This window comes from Mya arenaria, chromosome 12, assembly GCF_026914265.1.
Source record: "Mya arenaria isolate MELC-2E11 chromosome 12, ASM2691426v1".
Classification (NCBI taxonomy): Eukaryota; Metazoa; Mollusca; class Bivalvia; order Myida; family Myidae; genus Mya; species Mya arenaria.
Window position 1 is genome coordinate 3,532,342 of NC_069133.1, and position 20,893 is coordinate 3,553,234.

General features: G+C 36.8%; 1 protein-coding gene across 1 annotated transcript; it reads right to left on the bottom strand.

The window, feature by feature from the left end:
• Positions 1–6,800: 6,800 nt before the first annotated feature.
• LOC128211851 (uncharacterized) lies at positions 6,801–20,501 on the bottom strand. Its single transcript, XM_052916945.1, has 18 exons — positions 19,947–20,501; positions 18,816–19,588; positions 17,978–18,253; positions 17,625–17,861; positions 17,103–17,253; positions 16,361–16,601; positions 15,594–15,911; positions 15,372–15,450; positions 14,133–14,888; positions 13,973–14,028; positions 13,551–13,781; positions 12,997–13,218; positions 12,680–12,749; positions 12,241–12,392; positions 10,829–10,988; positions 10,316–10,458; positions 9,475–9,646; positions 6,801–9,320 (listed from the first exon to the last, which is right to left on the bottom strand). The coding sequence occupies exons 2-18, from the start codon at positions 19,504–19,506 to the stop codon at positions 9,037–9,039; spliced, it is 4,239 nt and encodes a 1,412-aa protein (XP_052772905.1). The 5' UTR covers positions 19,507–19,588; positions 19,947–20,501; the 3' UTR covers positions 6,801–9,036.
• Between the last annotated feature and the right edge of the window lie 392 nt (positions 20,502–20,893).

A 20,893-nucleotide genomic window follows, 5' to 3' on the forward strand; every position in this document is an offset into this window, starting at 1 on the left:
TTTTTTTAATTTTTCGCCTTGCGCTCGCCTCTGATTTGCCTTAAATTAAAAAAAAAGTATTTTTATTTTTTTTTCGCTCGCTCGCTCCTACTTTTTTGGGGCAAAATCCGTAGAACAAATGATCAATTTGTTGTGGCCTAAGATACTTTTAGCAATTCTACAAAATCTTATTAAAATCTTACATGCATTTACATTAATTATATACAGTGTATAAAACAAGAATCTATAAAGCAATGTATTCCCTGTCAATTCTTTTTATAATTTATCAAGTATTGGTTTTTATCTAATATAAGTGGACTTTTATATTTTTATACAAATAACTCTTTTTCAAATGATAGTAACTGTTATTCTAGGAACAATTCAGGGAATATATGTATAATTGAACTTAAAGTGGAAATTATTTATTTGAACAAAATAAGGGGATGGGGGATACAACTAATATCGCACAGTTGATAACACAGAAATTTTAACGTTCTTTGGCATCGATTTTCTACTCTCTTTTTTATAAATGTTCAAAAAGGACCAACACTATTCTTTTTTCTTAATATGCATTTCAAAGAAAAAACATTCTGCATCCTTATCCGCTAGAACCAAAGCGATCGGATGTCAATAATAACTTAAAATAGCAAAACAAATCTTAGCTCCTTCTGAATTCAATGTAACTGTGACTAACAAAATGTAAAATTCATAAAATTAAAACAAAAGCATCATCTTAAAGGGCAGGAATTATTTTAACATTTATGTAGGAAATAAGTTGTTCGGTTTAAACTCTATTTCATGAGAATTGTTTAACCTTTTTTCCCTATATGCACTTTCCACTAGACTTCTCCATAAGTTGGCAATGCCCAGTAACATAATGTATAGAATGACAGGTTCATGGCGTCTGCACACGACGTCTGGGCACGTGAGTTTTTGGTATGGTTTACTTGCGTTGGTCATGTAACAAGGTCTCTGTCTGCTTCATGTAGGCATACGGCTTCTTCAGGAACTCTGCTTAATACTGCACACCACCCAGGCATTGTCTTAAGACCTGTCCACTCGAGACTATGGTTGATTGTTGTATATACAGTCGAACCCGGTTGGCTCGAACTCCCAGGGACCGGCGAAAATAGCTCGAGCCTGGAAAATTCGAGATAAGCGGGCATGCTTGACTCCAGTATAAAGTAATCGTTCCTTTAAATTCAGTTCGAGCCAACGAGGAATTCGGGCCAAGCGAGTTCGAGCCAACGAGGAATTCGGGCCATGCGAGTTCGAGCCAACGAGGAATTCGGGCCAAGCGAGTTCGAGCCAACGAGGAATTCGGGCCAAGCGAGTTCGAGCCAACGAGGAATTCGGGCCAAGCGAGTTCGAGCCAACGAGGAATTCGGGCCAAGCGAGTTCGAGCCAACGTGAAATTCGGGCCAAGCGAGTTCGAGCCAACGAGGCTCGACTGTACTGATAGTAGAATGTAAGTACCTTACGTGAGGCGGATAGAAATAGAAAACAATTAAATGAAAAATACGAGGCTTGCTTTGACACGGTGTATCAAAGGGTCGGGAATTGTGATCCCGCCCGCAAACACGTGAATGAAACATTTTATTTTAGATAAGTATGACGTTGTTTGTCTAGTTTTGTTAAACATTTCACGAAAATAGAGCGTACGTAGTTGTTTACTGACGTCAACGTCATGACGCGCAGTAATTTTAATTCAACGTCAAAAAGCCCCCGGCAAACGTTCCTGTTTCAATCTTTATGAATTAATATTTATGAGTTGTTCTTAAAATATTGACGTGCCTTTCTAAAAAAACACACACATTACATCGTGTATCAGAACGCGAGCTGTGTGAAGTTAGCTAAACATACGACATTGGACATTGGACATTCAAAATCGAATGGCACGACATTGGACATTGGACATTCAAAATCGAATGGCACGACATTGGACATTGGACATTCAAAATCGAATGTTGTGCTAGCACGACATTGGACATTCAAAATCGAATGTTGTGCTGGCACGACATTGGACATTGGACATTCAAAAGTGAAAGTCGTGCTAGCACGACATTGGACATTGGACATTCAAAATCGAATGTTGTGCTGGCACGACATTGGACATTGGACATTCAAAAGTGAAAGTCGTGCTAGCACGACATTGGACATTGGACATTCAAAATCGAATGTTGTGCTGGCACGACATTGGACATTGGACATTCAAAAGTGAAAGTCGTGCTAGCTGGACATTGGACATTCAAAATCGAATGTTGTGCTGGCACGACATTGGACATTGGACATTCAAAAGTGAAAGTCGTGCTGGCACGACATTGGACATTCAAAAGTGAAAGTCGTGCTAGCACGACATTGGACATTCAAAATCGAATGTTGTGCTGGCACGACATTGGACATTGGACATTCAAAAGTGAAAGTCGTGCTAGCACGACATTGGACATTTGACATTCAAAATCGAATGTTGTGCTGGCACGACATTAGACATTGGGCATTCAAAAGTGAAAGTCGTGCTAGCACGACATTGGACATTGGACATAAAAATCGAATGTTGTACTGGCACGACATTGGACATTCAAAAGTGAAAGTCGTGCTAGCACGACATTAGACATTGGACATTCAAAATCGAATGTTGTGCTGGCACGACATTGGACATTGGACATTCAAAAGTGAAAGTCGTGCTAGCACGACATTGGACATTCAAAATCGAATGTTGTGCTGGCACGACATTGGACAATCAAAAGTGAAAGTCGTGCTAGCACGACATTGGACATTGGACATTCAAAATCGAATGTTGTGCGGGCACGACATTGGACATTGGACATTCAAAAGTGAAAGTCGTGCTAGCATGACATTGGACATTGGACATTCATAATCGAATGTTGTGCTGGCACGACATTGGACATTGGACATTCAAAAGTGAAAGTCGTGCTAGCACGACATTGGACATTGGACATTCAAAATCGAATGTTGTGCTGGCACGACATTGGACATTGGACATTCAAAATCGAATGTTGTGCTGGCACGACATTGGACATTGGACATTCAAAAGTGAAAGTCGTGCTAGCACGATATTGGACATTGGACCTTAATAACGGTTTGAAATCATCCGCTGGACACTCATTCATTCTCTGAGGTTTACTTAGATCTGTTCACAAAATGGCCGATTCCTTTTTAATATCAGGTTTTTTGATTGGTCACCAAAAGTATGCATACCTTGTATAAGTTATTTTTTAAACAAAAGTCTTTGATGATTATAAAAGTAATAAAATGTGAAATGAAAGAGCTAGTTAAAGCGCTATTGTTTCTGCGGATTATATTGAGCAATAAAAATATAACACCTTTACTGAACATATTCCGGCTCTCAGCAGGGTGTCCGCCTTTGATGGATTAAAAATATCCAAATTGAAATAAGGCGTATGTTGTATATCAACAATTAAAGCAATAAACACAATTTATGAGTAAAAGAAAACACAATCGATTTCAAAATTGCGTCCCACCAAACAATAATTCATATTGAGGTTATACAATTACAATTGTAAAGGATCATTATTTAGTGATATATCTACTGCCTTTATGTATACAATGACTATATGTACAATTTGGATTTCAATTTATGCTAACATCTGCAACATTTTATAAATGTCGCACTCAATAAATGTTCAAATATAAAACAAGCAGTTCAATTCAACTACAACACTGGCCACATATTATTCAGCTAATGGACGCGTGAACTGCACAAATCTATCTTAAAGGACCATTCGAAGTCTCTGTCTATCATGGGTCCAAAATTTATATTTATTACCAAGACAACTAGCCAGCACGACATATTATTTTGAATGCCCAATGTCGTGCTATTTCGATTTTGAATGTCCAATGTCCAATGTCGTGCCAGCACAACATTCGATTTTGAATGTCCAATGTCCAATGTCGTGCTAGCACGACTTTCACTTTTGAATGTCCAATGTCCAATGTCGTGCCAGCACAACATTCGATTTTGAATGTCCAATGTCCAATGTCGTGCCAGCACAACATTCGATTTTGAATGTCCAATGTCCAATGTCGTGCTAGCACGACATTCGATTTTGAATGTCCAATGTCCAATGTCGTGCCAGCATAACATTCGATTTTGAATGTCCAATGTCCAATGTCGTGCTAGCACGACTTTCACTTTTGAATGTCCAATGTCCAATGTCGTGCCCGCACAACATTCGATTTTAAATGTCCAATGTCCAATGTCGTGCTAGCACGACTTTCACTTTTGAATGTCCAATGTCAAATGTCGTGCCAGCACAACATTCGGTTATGAATGTCCAATGTACAATGTCGTGCCGGCACGACAATCATTTTTGAATGTCCAATGTCCAATGTCGTGCCAGCACAACATTCGATTTTGAATGTCCAATGTCCAATGTCGTGCTAGCACGACTTTCACTTTTGAATGTCCAATGTCCAATGTCGTACCAGCACAACATTCGATTTTGAATGTCCAATGTCCAATGTCGTGCTAGCACGACTTTCACTTTTGAATGTCCAATGTCCAATGTCGAGCCAGCACAACATTCGATTTTGAATGTCCAATGTCCAATGTCGTGCCAGCACGACTTTCACTTTTGAATGTCCAATGTCCAATGTCGTGCCAGCACAACATTCGATTTTGAATGTCCAATGTCCAATGTCGTGCCAGCACAACATTCGATTTTGAATGTCCAATGTCCAATGTCGTGCTAGCACGACTTTCACTTTTGAATGTCCAATGTCCAATGTCGTGCCAGCACAACATTCGATTTTGAATGTCCAATGTCCAATGTCGTGCTAGCACGACTTTCACTTTTGAATGTCCAATGTCCAATGTCGTGCCCGCACAACATTCGATTTTGAATGTCCAATGTCCAATGTCGTGCTAGCACGACTTTCACTTTTGAATGTCCAATGTCCAATGTCGTGCCAGCACAACATTCGATTTTGAATGTCCAATGTCCAATGTCATGCCAGCACAACATTCGATTTTGAATGTCCAATGTCCAATGTCGTATGTTTAGCTAACTTCACACAGCTCAGAACGCGTTAACATATTATTCCGAGACTGCGCCGTAAGCCACGTGTGTTTATCACGGAGATGTCCACCTGCCAGGGGCCGTTTCGTTAAAGTCGACTTTAGTCTTAAACTTAAAATATCTTAAGTGTCACAGTTTCAATAATTTGCAAAATATTTGTGTGGACTGTACTTTAGCCAGTATTAAAAATGAAGACATACTTGAGCTCAACAAAACATTGATGTATTGTCATTTGTGCCGTTCACACAGATTGGAGATATTTGACAGTTACGTAAGACTTAACTCCTTTATTGAAAGGCCCGGTATAAATACAGAAACGGGCGTCTTATTACGCTTTAACAATCTGTGAAATTGACTTCATGATACCACATGTTGTGTTTAAATAGGCAGGCATAATTTTGATTGAAATATTCAAACGTATGCATCGACTAGACTTTAAATGATACATATTAAGGCTAATAGCAATGTGTATAGCTGACACCTTTTGAGATCAATCATCGTAAAGCGAAACAACTTGATTTGGGAACCACCGACTTCTATTCTGGCTGACATGTAAAGTTCATACTCTAAAGCAAAGAAGTTTATAGCCTGAGGTAAAAATTGCTTCCTGTCACATGACTGGCCCGTAGATCGCTTTCGAAGCTATCACAATGAGCTTAAAAAACACGACAACAAACTACATAGCTACATGGCTTGATATTTCTTTCATATTTAGAATTCCCCGACAACCTTTTTACGGTTCCAGGAACACATGTGTGGAGAACTAATCATACATGTTAAAATATTTACACAAAATGTCGTATTGGAGATACCATGGCTCGATTGAATATTTTCAGTTAAACGGCTTGCAAGTTTAAAATGCGACACTGTTTTATTTAGTAACCATCGGCAAACTTTTAAATGCAAATCAAAACTACAATCAGGAAGTTAATAACAAATGTTGAAGTGATAAAATGTAAATATTGTTTAGATTGTAGCTAAGGAAATATTTATGACGTTATAAGGGAGATAACTGTTGACCTAACTTTTGTGTTTCTGATTTGTTGATTGTTTCCCTCTAATCCATATCATGTGTATTGTCATGTCCATTAGTCGAAGGAGCTATCATAGTACTTATAGAAATATTTCGATGTTTTATTCCACTAGAAAGAATATACTGAATTAGATTGCATTAGAATGAGCAAAGTACGTGGATTGGAATGTTGACATTTGGTCGAGTTCCATAGCTTGTAAAGCGAATATCCGTGACTCCGGACTTTGTGTTTAAGTTTATATACATATAGAAGTAGTGTCTATGACTGTCTTTCTATTTAAGTATGCATACGTGGTAAGGGTTTTTAGAAGCTTGACCAGCCACACACAGTCACTGAGAGTGTTGGTAAAAGCAGAACTATACCGTTATATCCCCCAAAATATGAAAAGCTTTAGTTTTACACGTGTATTTCTGTCACTCCGACGCCTATCTATACTTTGCGAGAAAACATATTGGAGATTAGCTTGAGAATAACTTAAGAAACACGTAAATTAGCAGGTTCAATAATTAATTCAAGCATTTTTCCTATAATGAAGTACATGTATATCAATATAGCGCTGTACTATTATTAAAGACACGTATCATACATACCGATTGTAAAATGTAAAATGTAAAACACAATTTATTTTCTTTGAAACAAATCATTGGAAGATTGCTCCTTAATTGTTCTTATCATGCAGAGTAAACCGAATCTAAATAACCTTCATTTGTAAACACAAATGTATATATTTTCAATTTAAGTTTTTTTATTGCATGAAGATACATTTACACAATTACAAATGATAAAGAAAAACAACAGGGAAACAGAAACAGTGCAATTCACATGATCTATATTCATATAATAAAGGACATGAACTTTACCATTTACAAAGTCCGAATGACTAAACATTGAATGCCGAACGAAGATATTGGATACATAAACGTCATAGTAGTTAAAACCCAACCTTTTCTTTCTCAGTTTCATTTTGTATGTCGTGTGCTCTTATATCTAGTAAGATATACATGTTATATATGTTTAACAAAAACACATGGCAATTCAAAGACGAGCGGTACGTATGTATACGAACAGAAGAAGAAACATTTGACGAACGTGCTTACATAATTATTAATTTTAAGCACCATTAAACTAGTTAACATGTAATGTTATTGCACTGAAACACATATCACAGTCAAACTCCGTTGGCTCGAACTCCAAAAGACCAGCGATAATACTTCGAGCCTCGGTAAATTCGAGCCAAGCGAGAATTATTCTATTCAGTTGAAAACAATCGTTCCTTTACATGGAGGTCGAGCCAACAAGGAAATCGAGCCAAGCAAATTCGAGCCAACGGGGTTCGACTGTATACCAGTTTGCTATTGATCGTTCCTAACAAACCTTTGCACAACTAACTTGGACACTTGAATACAGTTTTTTTTATATCACCTCTTTAAACACAAGCTATTGTTTGTGTACCACATTATTATAATCAATTTGCCAGTCAACTCCTGGTCGATATAATTCTGCATTAGATAGAAAATAATGCGTATACCTCATATGAAATATATAAAGAAAAATAGTTCACGCCCACCCTGAACAAACACTCTCAAGACAATTCAGCAGGTGACATGAAGCAGATATATAATCTAAAATATCTTTGAATATAATCGAATTGAAAACTGCAAATGACGTATCTACAGCCGAACATAACGTTTTCTTAGAATACAACCTACATGTTCAGACAATGAAATTGCCGATCATTCCGTACTAGGTTTAATCATTCCAGCATTCCAACTTTCGCGGGTGTTTATAAAGTTACGCCTACTGCCACTCATCCGATACACAGTCCGTTTAACAGAATTTGCGACGACAAACACTCAATGAGGTTGTATTCTAAGTCAGATAGATGATCTGATGTAAAATCTACGCTCACTCAATCACTAAGATTTAACTTTAAGTCATCTAGCTATAACATAGTCAAAAACAATAACAAGAAAACATAGCTAATTAAACCCAGCAATCACACGTTCAAAATTCGAACAAATATAAGAATACAAGTATTGTATGTTTTGTATGATAATACATGTATGGTTAACAAAACTTGAAAATGTAAAGACTAATAGAGTATATAACTTGCTACAAATGTGGTTATACATCTCTCAAAGTTATTTATCTGAGTCATATAAGCTATGTACATCACTGGCTCACTTAAGGTACGGACTTGCACAATTTCTTTTTTAAAACGTCAAATAAATGCAACGGAGGGACATCGGTTAATATTATTAGCCAGTCTTTCTTCTGACATAGTGAACAACGCATCCTATATTGACAATAATAGCAGGGAAGCATGTCCCCGAAACCCCCTAGCAAAAGTCTGGTCTAGCTACGCTCCTGTACAAGTTTATATCCCCATTCGCGAGACATCGAGACTTTCTCGATACGTTGTCTTATGCAGATGGTTTCCAAATTGGATAGCAAAATCAACCAAGTAGTAAAAACAATTATTCAAAGTGTCGAGAAATGAAGCAGTTTTATATCACTTCTATAAATTTCAAGAATGGAATATATTTATCCCGAATATTTAAAGTAAAGGAATATTAACACGAATTTAGAACTGGATGAATTAAGATGTGTCATTCTAGTATATAATCATGGTTTTGGATTTATTTTAGAATGAATATCCGTAAGCACAAGACAATTTAATAAGTTATATCGAAAATAGGCATTTTGTTTCCCAACTTGGAAACACTGAAGGGAAGTCGTCTTACCCTTAACCGGAATTATTGCATCTATGGTTCGACATGGTTACCAGATGATGAAATTCACAACAAACTCATAACCTATCATTTGTTCATAAATAATTTTACACTGGTCAATATTTGTTCGCAAAAGCGTTAAATAACACTTGAACTAGCTGCTAGGGCTATAATCGTAGCCAGTTTAATTCAGTTGCTCAAGTCCCACATAATCACATAAACACCATGAAACTATTTGAATGTAATCATAAAAGATGGATACGCCTGTGCATCATGGAATATAACAAAGAAGTTGGGAGCGGCGACATTGTCGGTGGTCGAGTCATACGTGACGAGTGTATTTCCTGGAACCTTGGGTGGGGGGACCCGGATACCATTGCTTCCTACGCAGAAATCGCCTGTGAGAACATTGGCGTAGAATATGTACTTCTGACCCATCGCGTCTGGAGCGCAATATCCACTTGCAGACGTTTGGGCGTTCATTGCAAAATAAACTCCAGCTCCGTGGGATGCACCTAATGATAACAAACAAATAAAATACCGTGTCAAACAAATGTTCGATGCAATTACTTTCGCCACAAGCAATGAGATCCAACCAATTTAAAAGTTAATGGTGTTATACATATGTTACATTTCATAAAATGATGCTATTACATATATCATTAATACCGTGGTTGTAGTTTCTGTCAAATCCCTTAGAGGTGATGTTGTTGGCCACTTGCGGTGTTCGCGTCCCGTGCCACAGCATCCTCTCGATGTTTGGACCGCCTCCAGCACTCTCCATATGCTTCTTCTTTGCGAAGTACTGTCCATACAGGGCTGGATTTTGTACCCTCTCAATCTATAAGGGGTTTATAAATAAGCATAATTTATGCAATGATAATGGATATTAGCACTGAATTGAGTAACGGTCAATTGACCTAACTCAACTCAAATTTAATGTCTCCGGCCCAGAATACAGCATAAAACAATGTTTACAATAATAATATAATAGTGCCACCCTTCTTCCTTGACTGTGTCATCTTTTTTCAATCGCAATCATTTGTTGTGAAACAAAGTATTCTACCTGTTTCATAGTACACGTCTCATAGTTATCCATTAGATGTTAAAATGAAATTTGACATCTCTGACCACCGTACCAATGAAAAAGAAAGTCCTTATGCCCTCATATTGAGAACACTCGAAAAAAACATTGAACTCATTTTCAATGTCTTGCACAATTAAGTGTGTGAAACAATGCAAACAAATTCGGTCTTCACATTGTACATTATACAGTTATATATTTAAAATATGGTTAGAGCATCTGAAGCGTGCTAGTGCAGTTGTACTCGTATTTCCGTATTTGACCGAATAGTTAAACTATGGGATGGTATGGGACAGCTTTAATTGTAAGTTAATTGTAATGATTGCATTGCCTGATACGAGCTTCACAAATTTTAAAACAACATACACTGTACGTGCTACATATTTCCAGAATAAAATCAAGAAAGAAATCCTACGAACCATATACCTTAACGATATTTGTAGGCGGAAGACCCGTATCTGCCAAGAATTTTTTGGAGACTGTCACGAAATCCGGATCAGTAGGCGGTAGTTGCACTATTTTCAAGGGGTCTGTTATATCTGTTTTCGACCATGTTGGTGGAAACGGCACTGTAAAGACATTTTGATATGTTTAATTTTATTATTACACTAGTCAAATGTTATTTTTTACCTCAGTAGTATATGTACAATGGCTGAAAAAGAAAAAAAGTTCTCAAAATTTAAAATAGTATGAAGGGCCCTTGAACGCCATTGATCAAAAGATCGACACAGAACAGACACAATTCTATGCCACTCAAAGAGGAAACTGTTACTGGTACTCACTTCAACGAACTAGAACTTAATCTGGTAAAGGGTGTCTAGCTTTTAACATATCAACATACTGCTGTCTTTGCAATTAAGTCCAAATTAATTGTTATACCTAAAGGTAAACAATTCGTGCAGGCACGTATATGACTGAATGTGCAATAAAAGGTCTTACCTCCCTTTGTTCCAAAGGTTTGCAAGGCGTTGTCTAGATATGATTCTACCTTTTTCTTTGTTCGTTCGACTGATTTTCCATAACCCACCAACTTCAAACTTTTATCAGTTTTTACAAGTTTGACTTTGTTTTCTCTTGCAATTTTCTTTACAACTTCCATCTGCAAAAACGAAATGAATTTTTGTTTTAAACTTCACAAATGTAAGGATCGTTTACTTATCTTTACGTCAATATTGGCCATAAGATAAAACATTTCGTTTGGGATTTCCCCATCTACCGTAACATTTTGCACCCGATCCTAGTTTTGTATTTCCAGCAGACATTTTTTTCTGACATATATTACATTTCTTTAGAACGGAAGAGACGCGTGAACAAAGCCAGACCAAATAGCGACGTTTATATATATATTTTTTTTATGTATATCCCGACCTATCTAAACTATATATTTTGGTCGTGAAATCAGAGACATGGTTAAATATGATATGACTTACGTGCATGAAACTATTACATAAAGCACTTTAAACAAATACATCAAACGGATGAAAACAGTGGTTTTGGTATCATTGAGACTGTTCACGTTAAGTGTAATTACGAGTATGTCAGCACCACATTATGGCTCACCTTTTGTTCGTGAATTTCATGATAAAACAGGGGAGAGATGTTTTACTTATATGACCGGTACAACTACTTACCCGATCGTCAGTAAGTTGTTCTGATCGTGTACCGGTACAACTACTTACCCGATCGTCAGTAAGTTGTTCTGATCGTGTACCGGAACAACTACTTACCCGGTCGTCAGTAAGTTGTTCTGATCGTGTACCGGTACAACTACTTACCCGATCGTCAGTAAGTTGTTCTGATCGTGTACCGGTACAACTACTTACCCGGTCGTCAGTAAGTTGTTCTGATCGTGTACCGGTACAACTACGTACCCGATCGACAGTAAGTTGTTCTGATCGTGTACCGGTACAACTACTTACCCGGTCGTCAGTAAGTTGTTCTAATCGTGTACCGGTACAACTACTTACCCGGTCGTCAGTAAGTTGTTCTAATCGTGTACCGGTACAACTACTTACCCGGTCGTCAGTAAGTTGTTCTGACCGTGTACCGGTACAACTACTTACCCGGTCGTCAGTAAGTTGTTCAGACCGTGTACCGGTACAACTACTTACCCGGTCGTCAGTAAGTTGTTCTGACCGTGTACCGGTACAACTACTTACCCGGTCGTCAGTAAGTTGTTCTAATCGTGTACCGGTACAACTACTTACCCGGTCGTCAGTAAGTTGTTCTGACCGTGTACCGGTACAACTACTTACCCGGTCGTCAGTAAGTTGTTCTGACCGTGTACCGGTACAACTACTTACCCGGTCGTCAGTAAGTTGTTCTGACCGTGTACCGGTACAACTACTTACCCGGTCGTCAGTAAGTTGTTCTAACAGCGACGCCGGTGGGAATATTTCTTCATCTTTTTTAAAACCCTTTATTCGCGATTCAATCTGTTTTATGTTCCGTGGCTTATTTGTATAAACTGTCAACACTGTTGCTTGGGTTTGTCGCCGAGGTTCTGTCAAAAGAAATTAGACGTTTATATATGATGTTTGGAGTTAAGAATAATTCTATATTGATCATTGTTACTGTTTAAGGAGGTCATAAGAACAATCAAAGAAGTGCGATGCAGTAAGATCTTCAATTTAAACGAGTTTAAGCAGTCATTATTTAAGTTTTTTAAATGCAAGCACTTATTGTTTTTTTAATGCACTATAACAAACATATGTTTGCAAATAGTTTAAAATAATTATATTTTGATAACATTTTTGCGATATTTATTACAAATGAAGCAGATGAACGAACCAGGTTCTGATCTTCGTCTTTCTTTCCTTGATCGTTGCCTGGTCAATTCTTCTTTAGTTTTCGTAAATGCCTTAAATTGCAATATTCAATATCGCTTAAAGACAATATATTATTAAAATGTAAAATACAGGGACAGTCAGATTTACACAAACATCACAATAGGACCTTTTAAGATGCTAATGCTGTTAACAGACTCATAACGTACAAACATAGCACTGTTGGGTTAACAGTCATGTCCGTAAACCTAAACTAATTATTGCATGTATATACGAATTCCACGAATATATGTAAGCTTACGAAGACATTTGGTTATATACCTTTATTGTCTCAACATCCTTTGACCAAATAACGAAGCTGACACATTTAATGTTCGTATCTGGATGATCATTTTCGTATTCCATCACACTTGTCAACAATGTGTCCGCCACGACGTCGCTAGGGTACTCACATCTGCCGGTCCCCAGGGCTGGAAATGCTATTGTTGTGTACCCCTTCTTATCTGCTGATTTGAGACATTCTGCCATAAATTCTTCCAGCACCTACGTATATAATATTAACTTTATAAACACAATGTTGTATATTAGTTCATGGTGTCTAGAATATGATTTGTCGTTATCATATTGTCTTGATGTTGCATAATACCTGTTATGACATGTGACGTGGCGTTTTGAGGCTGGTGATTGCCTAATGCATCGACAGAAATAGGAAAAAGTATGATATGCTCTAAATAGAATATGCAACGATCAATTCAGAATGATGGTTTTGATCAGTTGTAGTTTATATAATAAATACCGTCTTAGATTGTCACTCAGCGTACACTATTGTTCATATACATTCAATGTATTAACCCGTATAAAGGATGCTATCTCACATTTTGTGCATTGTCAGTGGTCCAGCGTGGCAAAGCCCCATGGAAGATAGCCTTGCAGTTTCCCATCCTTCCAGCAGCAGTTTTTGCAACCTTTCCAAAGTGTATCCCTTTTGGATATTTTCGTGTACATTCAGCTTGTAGTTCTGCCCCAGCAACTTTCAGAAGCTGCTTCGAGACGACTCCAGTTTCCATATCAAGTTTTCTGTTTGAAGAATTAACTATGACATCAACCTGCAAAAGTTTAAATCACAAACCATTCAACATGCATCATACCAATTTAGTAGTAAATGTTTATTGAATTGCTTAAAAATTGATGTTGAATTTTGAATGTTACTATAAGTAACATTGTATCATATTTACGAATGTTTACAGCCTTAAAAGCTTCTAGCATGCGTTGCAATGTCCGTAATCAAAGGACTGACCTTTTGATAGACTATAGAGCCTTCTGCAACGATTTTGATTCCAATGGTTCGCTTGTCTACAAAAATACAAGTTAATCATCATAAAATACAACAATATAATTTTTCTGAAATAACATTTAAAGAGAAGAAATGCACATCTATAAATATAGGTATAAATTACCAGCTCTGGTATGCATGTCATGTTGTTTTTCCTCTAGTGGTCGTGTGAAAGCAATCAAACACTTTTCTTCCTGTTCAACTTGAGATATATCATACTTTCCGTTTTGGCTTTGTAGGTAGTCAATAAATCCAGGCCAATCAATGGATACATTATGTTTCGCAACTCTTTTGCATACATCTTCTACTTTCCTTAGCCCATTCTTCGCTGAGTTCATCTGGCCAGCAACAATAAAGCCATCATATTCACCGTTTTCTTTGTGTTTTGTTATTTTAACATCATGATCTTTTTCGGTTGATGATAAAGCATATCTGGCATGCATGTTAATATACCTTACAACCTCAGTCTGTGCACGACAAAACAATTCGTACCTTGTATTTGCTTGTACAAAAGTATCAATCTCATTTGCAATATCATCTGGCAATGTGTTGAGGCAAGCGATTTTAACACATCCACTGCGTGACAGGACAATTGACAACAGTCCTTGGTGTTCATCCATAATCTGTTTTATGAAGTGAATTCCATCCTCAGAATTCAAACAACTGATTTGTTCCTCCGCTAAATTAAGAGTAAGTCCTGTCACACAACTTCTTGCAAGTTTAACAGCACGGTCAGCATCGCCAGGGTTAAACTCAAATATAAATATTTCTCGACTGACATTACTGCATACTGCCAAAATATCCTTCTGTGACAGATGATGACCGAGTTCCCTTTTCATTTCGACGGTTCCAAGAAGTTCTAGGCATTGTTCACTAATGTCTGAAATGCATTTTACTACCAATAACATGGAATAATAATGTAATTCATGTTTTACTTATGTAGTATGACTATTGTTTTAGAAAAGCGAATACAGTGTATGTGCAGTAAGCAACAGCAAATTTGGTTTGTCGTTGCATTTACGAAATTTATTTATTGCAGCAGTTATATCATACTCTACCTGTCTCATGATTAAATCAATAATTGTAAACTCGAAAACACCTGTTGTGCCACCCATTAATATGAACACATTTACTATTAAGTATGTTTATAAGGTATGGTTTGGAATATTTAAAGGTCGGGCACGCTCAGAGGTAAAGTGTCCGCCTCCCGAACAAGAGCTTCCAGGTTCGATCCCCGGTCGTCGAACGTTCTTTTATGGTAACTCCATACTGTTGAGTCTGACCCAGGAAGCGGAATCGAAAGTGTATAGATATAAGGCTTCGTCTTAAAATATATTGGTATTAACAAGACATTTTTGCAAACCTTGAATAGAGTGCTTTTTGACTCTTTGCTTCACTTCGTTAAAGTTCATCAATGATTTCTGAACGTCTTCGTTTGCACCCTGAAATGGAAATGAATGTATGCTTAATTTTGTTTAAGTAATATGATGACTGATGTATAAAACAATAAACAAGAAAACACAAACCGTTAAAGGAGTAACTTGATGATTGTTGAAAAATATATTGTAAAACAAAACATACATACCGAAAATGTTATTCCGTCCATGTTCCCAAGTCTAATTTCAACATCAGTTGTTTCTAGGAGTTTGAATACCCGTTTGTCTTTAAATAAAATACTTTCATACCATTTCAAAGGCTCGATTTCTGTCACTTGCTTTGTACGTTCTTCGTAGTCCCGCTTACACCTTAAAATGTTCTGCTTGATAGTGTTTGCCAACATTTCTCCTTCATGCTTTTCTCCGACAACTATAATGCTCAAACCTCTGTTCTTAAGAAAGGTTATAACGCGATCAGGATTCTTCACGTCAATTCCTTCCATATCCCTTTTAACATCAGAAAGGATCTAGTAAAATAGAAATTTTAACAACTTAAGTTATATAGTATTTAAACACTAAATAGGAACAGCTTATATTTTTCCATCCTATTATATAAAGTAATCGTTGAGTTAGATAGAAAGTGCACCTCAGAGCGAACGACAAGGTTAATTTTCTGTCGGACGGAAGTATATCGCAATTATAATAAATACAAGATTTATGGAACTTGCAATGCAATATTGTGTTGTCACTAACAACTTGTGTACCAAGTATCATTGACTTATCTTTAACAGTTAGTAAGTTATGGCTAGTTTGAAGTTGGTGCACGCGGCTGACGCCAACGACAACGACGATATTTGTTATAATTTGAGAAACAGACAAGATAAAATGGTAGTCTTAAACAGTAGTTAACATTAATCAGTACTATAATATCAACAACTGGATGTTAGGAATTGCATGATATATAATTATCACATACCTGTTCAAACACATCAGTAACTTCAATTGTAACGATCTCTTTGCTAATCCAATCGAAAAATTTCGTATGGTTCTCCTCCCAGATATTGATCTTTCGCAGTACATCTGAGTCGGTTGGATTAACGTCGCATGAAATCTGTAGCCTCATGCTGCCATCCTCATTTTTCCAGAGTAATTTCCCAAACACATCCTTTGCGCAATTATCTGCCCTTTCGCGATAGTATTTTGAATGTTTAAGAAACCTGAGAAAAGTACTTTTCAGTTTTTAATAAATATCAAATGAACACATTAAGATATATACTATTAATTGGCCGCATATGCAACTGTTTTTTTGTGTATATATCTAGTTATTAATTATGTTTTTGATAAGTATTCTTAGTCAAATGTCCATCTATACCCTCAGTTATTCTAAAGAAACTCTTGACTTGAAGTGTTATCATCCGTAGGTATTGAGAATAGTTGACACATACTTCTTTTGTAAATGGAACAAAAGTTGCCACACATCTTTATAAATAATAAACTTGAGCAAGTTATAATAATGCTTTTACAAATTGATATATTGTTAGGTGTCATGGATAAATTAATATGTCGTACTACATTTTGCATACGTCAAACGATTTTTTTTCAATTATCTAAAGTCAACTTACGTGTCTATAACACTTTTGTAACAAGCTAAATAAAAAGAAACAGGTAATGCATAATAAATACATGGAATTAAATATAAAGTTAGAGGTATATTTTACCTCACGATGTTCTTGTCTATTCCAGTGACATCAACGACCTCAGGTATAGTCACGACTGAGTCCGGGTCCGTATCAAGCAGGGCATTGTACAAGTTAACAGACAGTTTCATGCCATCAAGGATATGAGGGGCAAGCGCAACTTGTTTTGCATCTAAAATATATAAACGCCAAAGTACAATTAAACAATAAAACAATGAAAAATACATATTTAAGTTTAAACCCAAGCCCAGAAATCGAAAATTAAAAAAAAAAAAACCCTGTTATCCCTGTTTAGGGGCGCAAGGCAAGGGCCTTAACGACAATGAACTATGGACACAAACATATTAACTTGGCATATATAAACACAAAAAAAAACCTAACCCAGCAGCTTTTCATTGTAGTTTTCTATTTTTTAAGTACAACCCATTTTTATTACTACTCGAAATGGCATTATACTTCGTCAGAGTTAAATACCCTCCGTAATCCTGAACAAAATGCTATTGTTATCATTACTATCATAAACATTGGCAGAATAGACGATACCTTCTGGGTGAACAAATGTCACAATGAAAGCCTTTTCTTCCCCGACAACGTCAACAGTTTCAATCTCTCCTCCTTTACTACGTGCATGATTTTCAAAGTAGAGTTCAAGTACTAGTGGTGACGTTCCAGCTTTCACGCCCGAGACCTTCACCTGGCGTGTGGTATCAACCTCTCGGATAGCAAGAATATTTCCTTCCAGTGGCTTGTGCCCACATGTCTTTTTCATTGCTGCAATATCTACAATTTAACATAAGCTCATATGTATTGTTCAAATCACATTAATGCACATTGAAACAACAAAGTAATAAATTCTTTGAGCTTAATCTACAATTACAAAAAAGAACTGGAGATACCTATGGCTTCTTCAAATTCAAACAAAGCAGTTTTTCTAGAAATGCTTCTGATGACATCGGTTGGTTTTGCTTTACAACGGACTTCAAAATAACTCTTGATCGTTTCGTTTGAAGAATCTATTGGAAGATTTTTGATAAAGAGACTGGTATGTGGTATTTCATTAAAATACTGTGCATGTTTTGTCTCCTCAAATCTGTTGACTTCCACGTCACATTTTGAAGTTGGAAGGTGAAGTGTTCCGGTTGATGCCGCTTTTTGTAAAACGTTCTGTGCATCTGGAAAATGAAAAATAAAATAAACGGGCATGCATAATTCAAACAATAACGTTTAGATTGTATACTGGTACACATACTTATGTTATATACATAATTTCCCCAAAACAACTGAGTGTTTATTGTATTAACAGGAGTTTAGTTTTTTATATATAAACGTTTGAACAAATGAGGACACAGAGGATTTATAAGGAATTAGTTGATACTTATGTGATACTTGTTTTGATGTTAAATAGACGAGTGCGGGGCGTTATATTATTATTATAAAAATCAATGCCGGCTTTGATAGAGAAATAAATACATTTGATTAGAAAAGTTTATCGTGCATTGTTCAAAGATAACTATATCCAACTTTATATAGGGTATAGGTGTCCGCCTCGCACCTAAGTGGTTGTGAGTTCAATCCCCACCAGGTGTACAGTCTCAAAGTATCTGTCCAGGAAGCAAACTTGATGATTGTTCATATCATAATATAATATCTTTACAATCAAGCTAAAATAAATAAGTGTAAACCAACTATATACTGTATAATTCTTAAAACAAGGAAATTCTTAAACTGCTTTACCTTTTAAATCTTCAAACTGAACCAAGGCAATGCCCAGCCGTTTATTTAATTTCAAATCGTGCACGCTCCCTCCACCAGATCTGGCCTTGTTTTCAAAAAACAGTTCCAATACGTCTCGGCTGACTGCTTTAGGTATACCACGTACTATGATAGATGCAGATAAGTCCGAATCAAAAGCTCTTTGCCCATCCGACGTTCCGCGCTCGACGTTTGGAGTATTCTTTTTTAGCCCAGTTTGCCTATTATCCACACGTACATTTGTCTCATCTCGTTCAGCTGCAGAGTTTCTTGTGATTGGCTGTGCATGTACAGATGGTGCTGGTTCTGTAGAAAATGTTGGCGGTGGATTCCACATAGGACTATTTTGTTGATATGCCATTTGGTTGAAATATGGCTGATTACCATAATGCATCTGCAACTGTCCAACCGGTCCTTGTGGCTGAGGTGACCCTAAATACGGCGTGTTTCCCGGATAGTTTGCGTACATGTTTGGTTGTTGCATTTGTTGACGCCACACATCCCGAGGCACAGGTGGGTACACATATCTATGACCGCCTAGTGCTCCATAGTGTCGTGCTGCATCCCAATGAGAATAAGACGGAGCATTGTCGTGCCGGGTGTGTCCACCGTCAGTAGTAGTAGCCTTACTATCACCCTCTTTCCTAATATCATCCTTTATATTTGATTCCATTCTTCCATTCAAGGTTTACACAAAACCAAATTAGAGTACTATCAATGCATTTACCTTGTTATCGCATTAGAGCTTTTTAAACCTATAATACATGAACGCCAGTTACAAACGTATCATTATATACATGAATTTTGCATATCTCTTTCAACCAGGAAGTTGATCGTTTTAACATTAAGTAAATATAGTGCATTTGTATAAGGGATCAAAAGTTTGCTTACGTTAACATTTCTAATTTACATGAACTACATGTGCTTTAAATGAATCTTAAAGTATACAAAATACAAGTTTTGAAGATATTGAAATATCACAGTATCCCCTTTATAGGCATATGTAAATCGAAAGTGAACCAAACCTATACATGTATTTTGAAAAGACAGGTATATAAACCACAGTCTATACACTTGTGACATTCAATGAATACACACATATATAAATCTTACCTGTAAACGGCCTTCATCCATGAATATCTAAAAAAAGCACTATTGTATCAACATAGACTAGCGGCGCTGATGAACCGGAAATCCCAATAGCAACTCCAACTTTCTATTTCGATTTTTAGAAAATTAGAGATAACCTGATAACGCTAGCGTGATGGGGAGATTGAATACATAGTTGTTTAAACTTTCGTGAGATGAGTAACAAGTTTAACTTCCTTAATGGTCAACAATACAGTGTGTCCATTTGAGAATGCAGTAATTTAAGGTTTCCAAACACATTTAGTTCAATCAATGAACAGTCAGTCTATATATATATAAATATATATACATTCAGCGCACGTCACCAGGTCACACGTTGCCGTCATACATGTATGTATGCGGCGCACGTCACCAATCATTATTTTTTCGATTTAGCCTTCATTTAGTATTTCCTATGATGATATTGGAACATTGAATCAATCATTATAGTAAAATATATCCAATTACACAATCAACTATGCATCGTCCGCAGCCGCGGTACTTTCTTCCGTTACACTTTATACATACCGTGGGACAATTGACTGACCAAATATCGTGAATATGCATGTGGCAAGAGGGACAACTCTTCTTCCAATCAATTTGCATGCTACTCTCAAATATCGTTCAATAACTTTACAGTGTCAGTAGCCTCCATGTCTATGTGATCTTGACTACTGCCAAATATTATTGTACTGAGAAGGTGGACCCGGTTCAACTCCGGCATTCGCCAGAATATTTTTCAACTGTAAAGTATCTGGTATTTTGCGTCTGCCTCAACTGCCTCATTAAGTATTCATGATAACAAGATTTTTCTAGCCAAATTGCCCACACGACACAATGAAGCATAGTGAAGTGTAGCGTAGGCACACGTCACCAGGTCACACGTTGCCGTCATATATGTATGTGTGCGGCGCACGTCACCAGATCACACG

What these genes read in the sequence shown, in the direction of transcription:
- LOC128211851 (XM_052916945.1), bottom strand. Translation starts at nt 19,506, where the DNA reads ATGGAATCAAATATAAAGGATGATATTAGGAAAGAGGGTGATAGTAAG. An exon ending in AACAACTTACTGACGACCGG is followed by an intron (nt 10,989 to 12,240) that starts GTAAGTAGTTGT and finishes TCGTTTTTGCAG; the next exon opens with ATGGAAGTTGTAAAGAAAAT. An exon ending in CGCCTACAAATATCGTTAAG is followed by an intron (nt 9,647 to 10,315) that starts GTATATGGTTCG and finishes AACCCCTTATAG; the next exon opens with ATTGAGAGGGTACAAAATCC.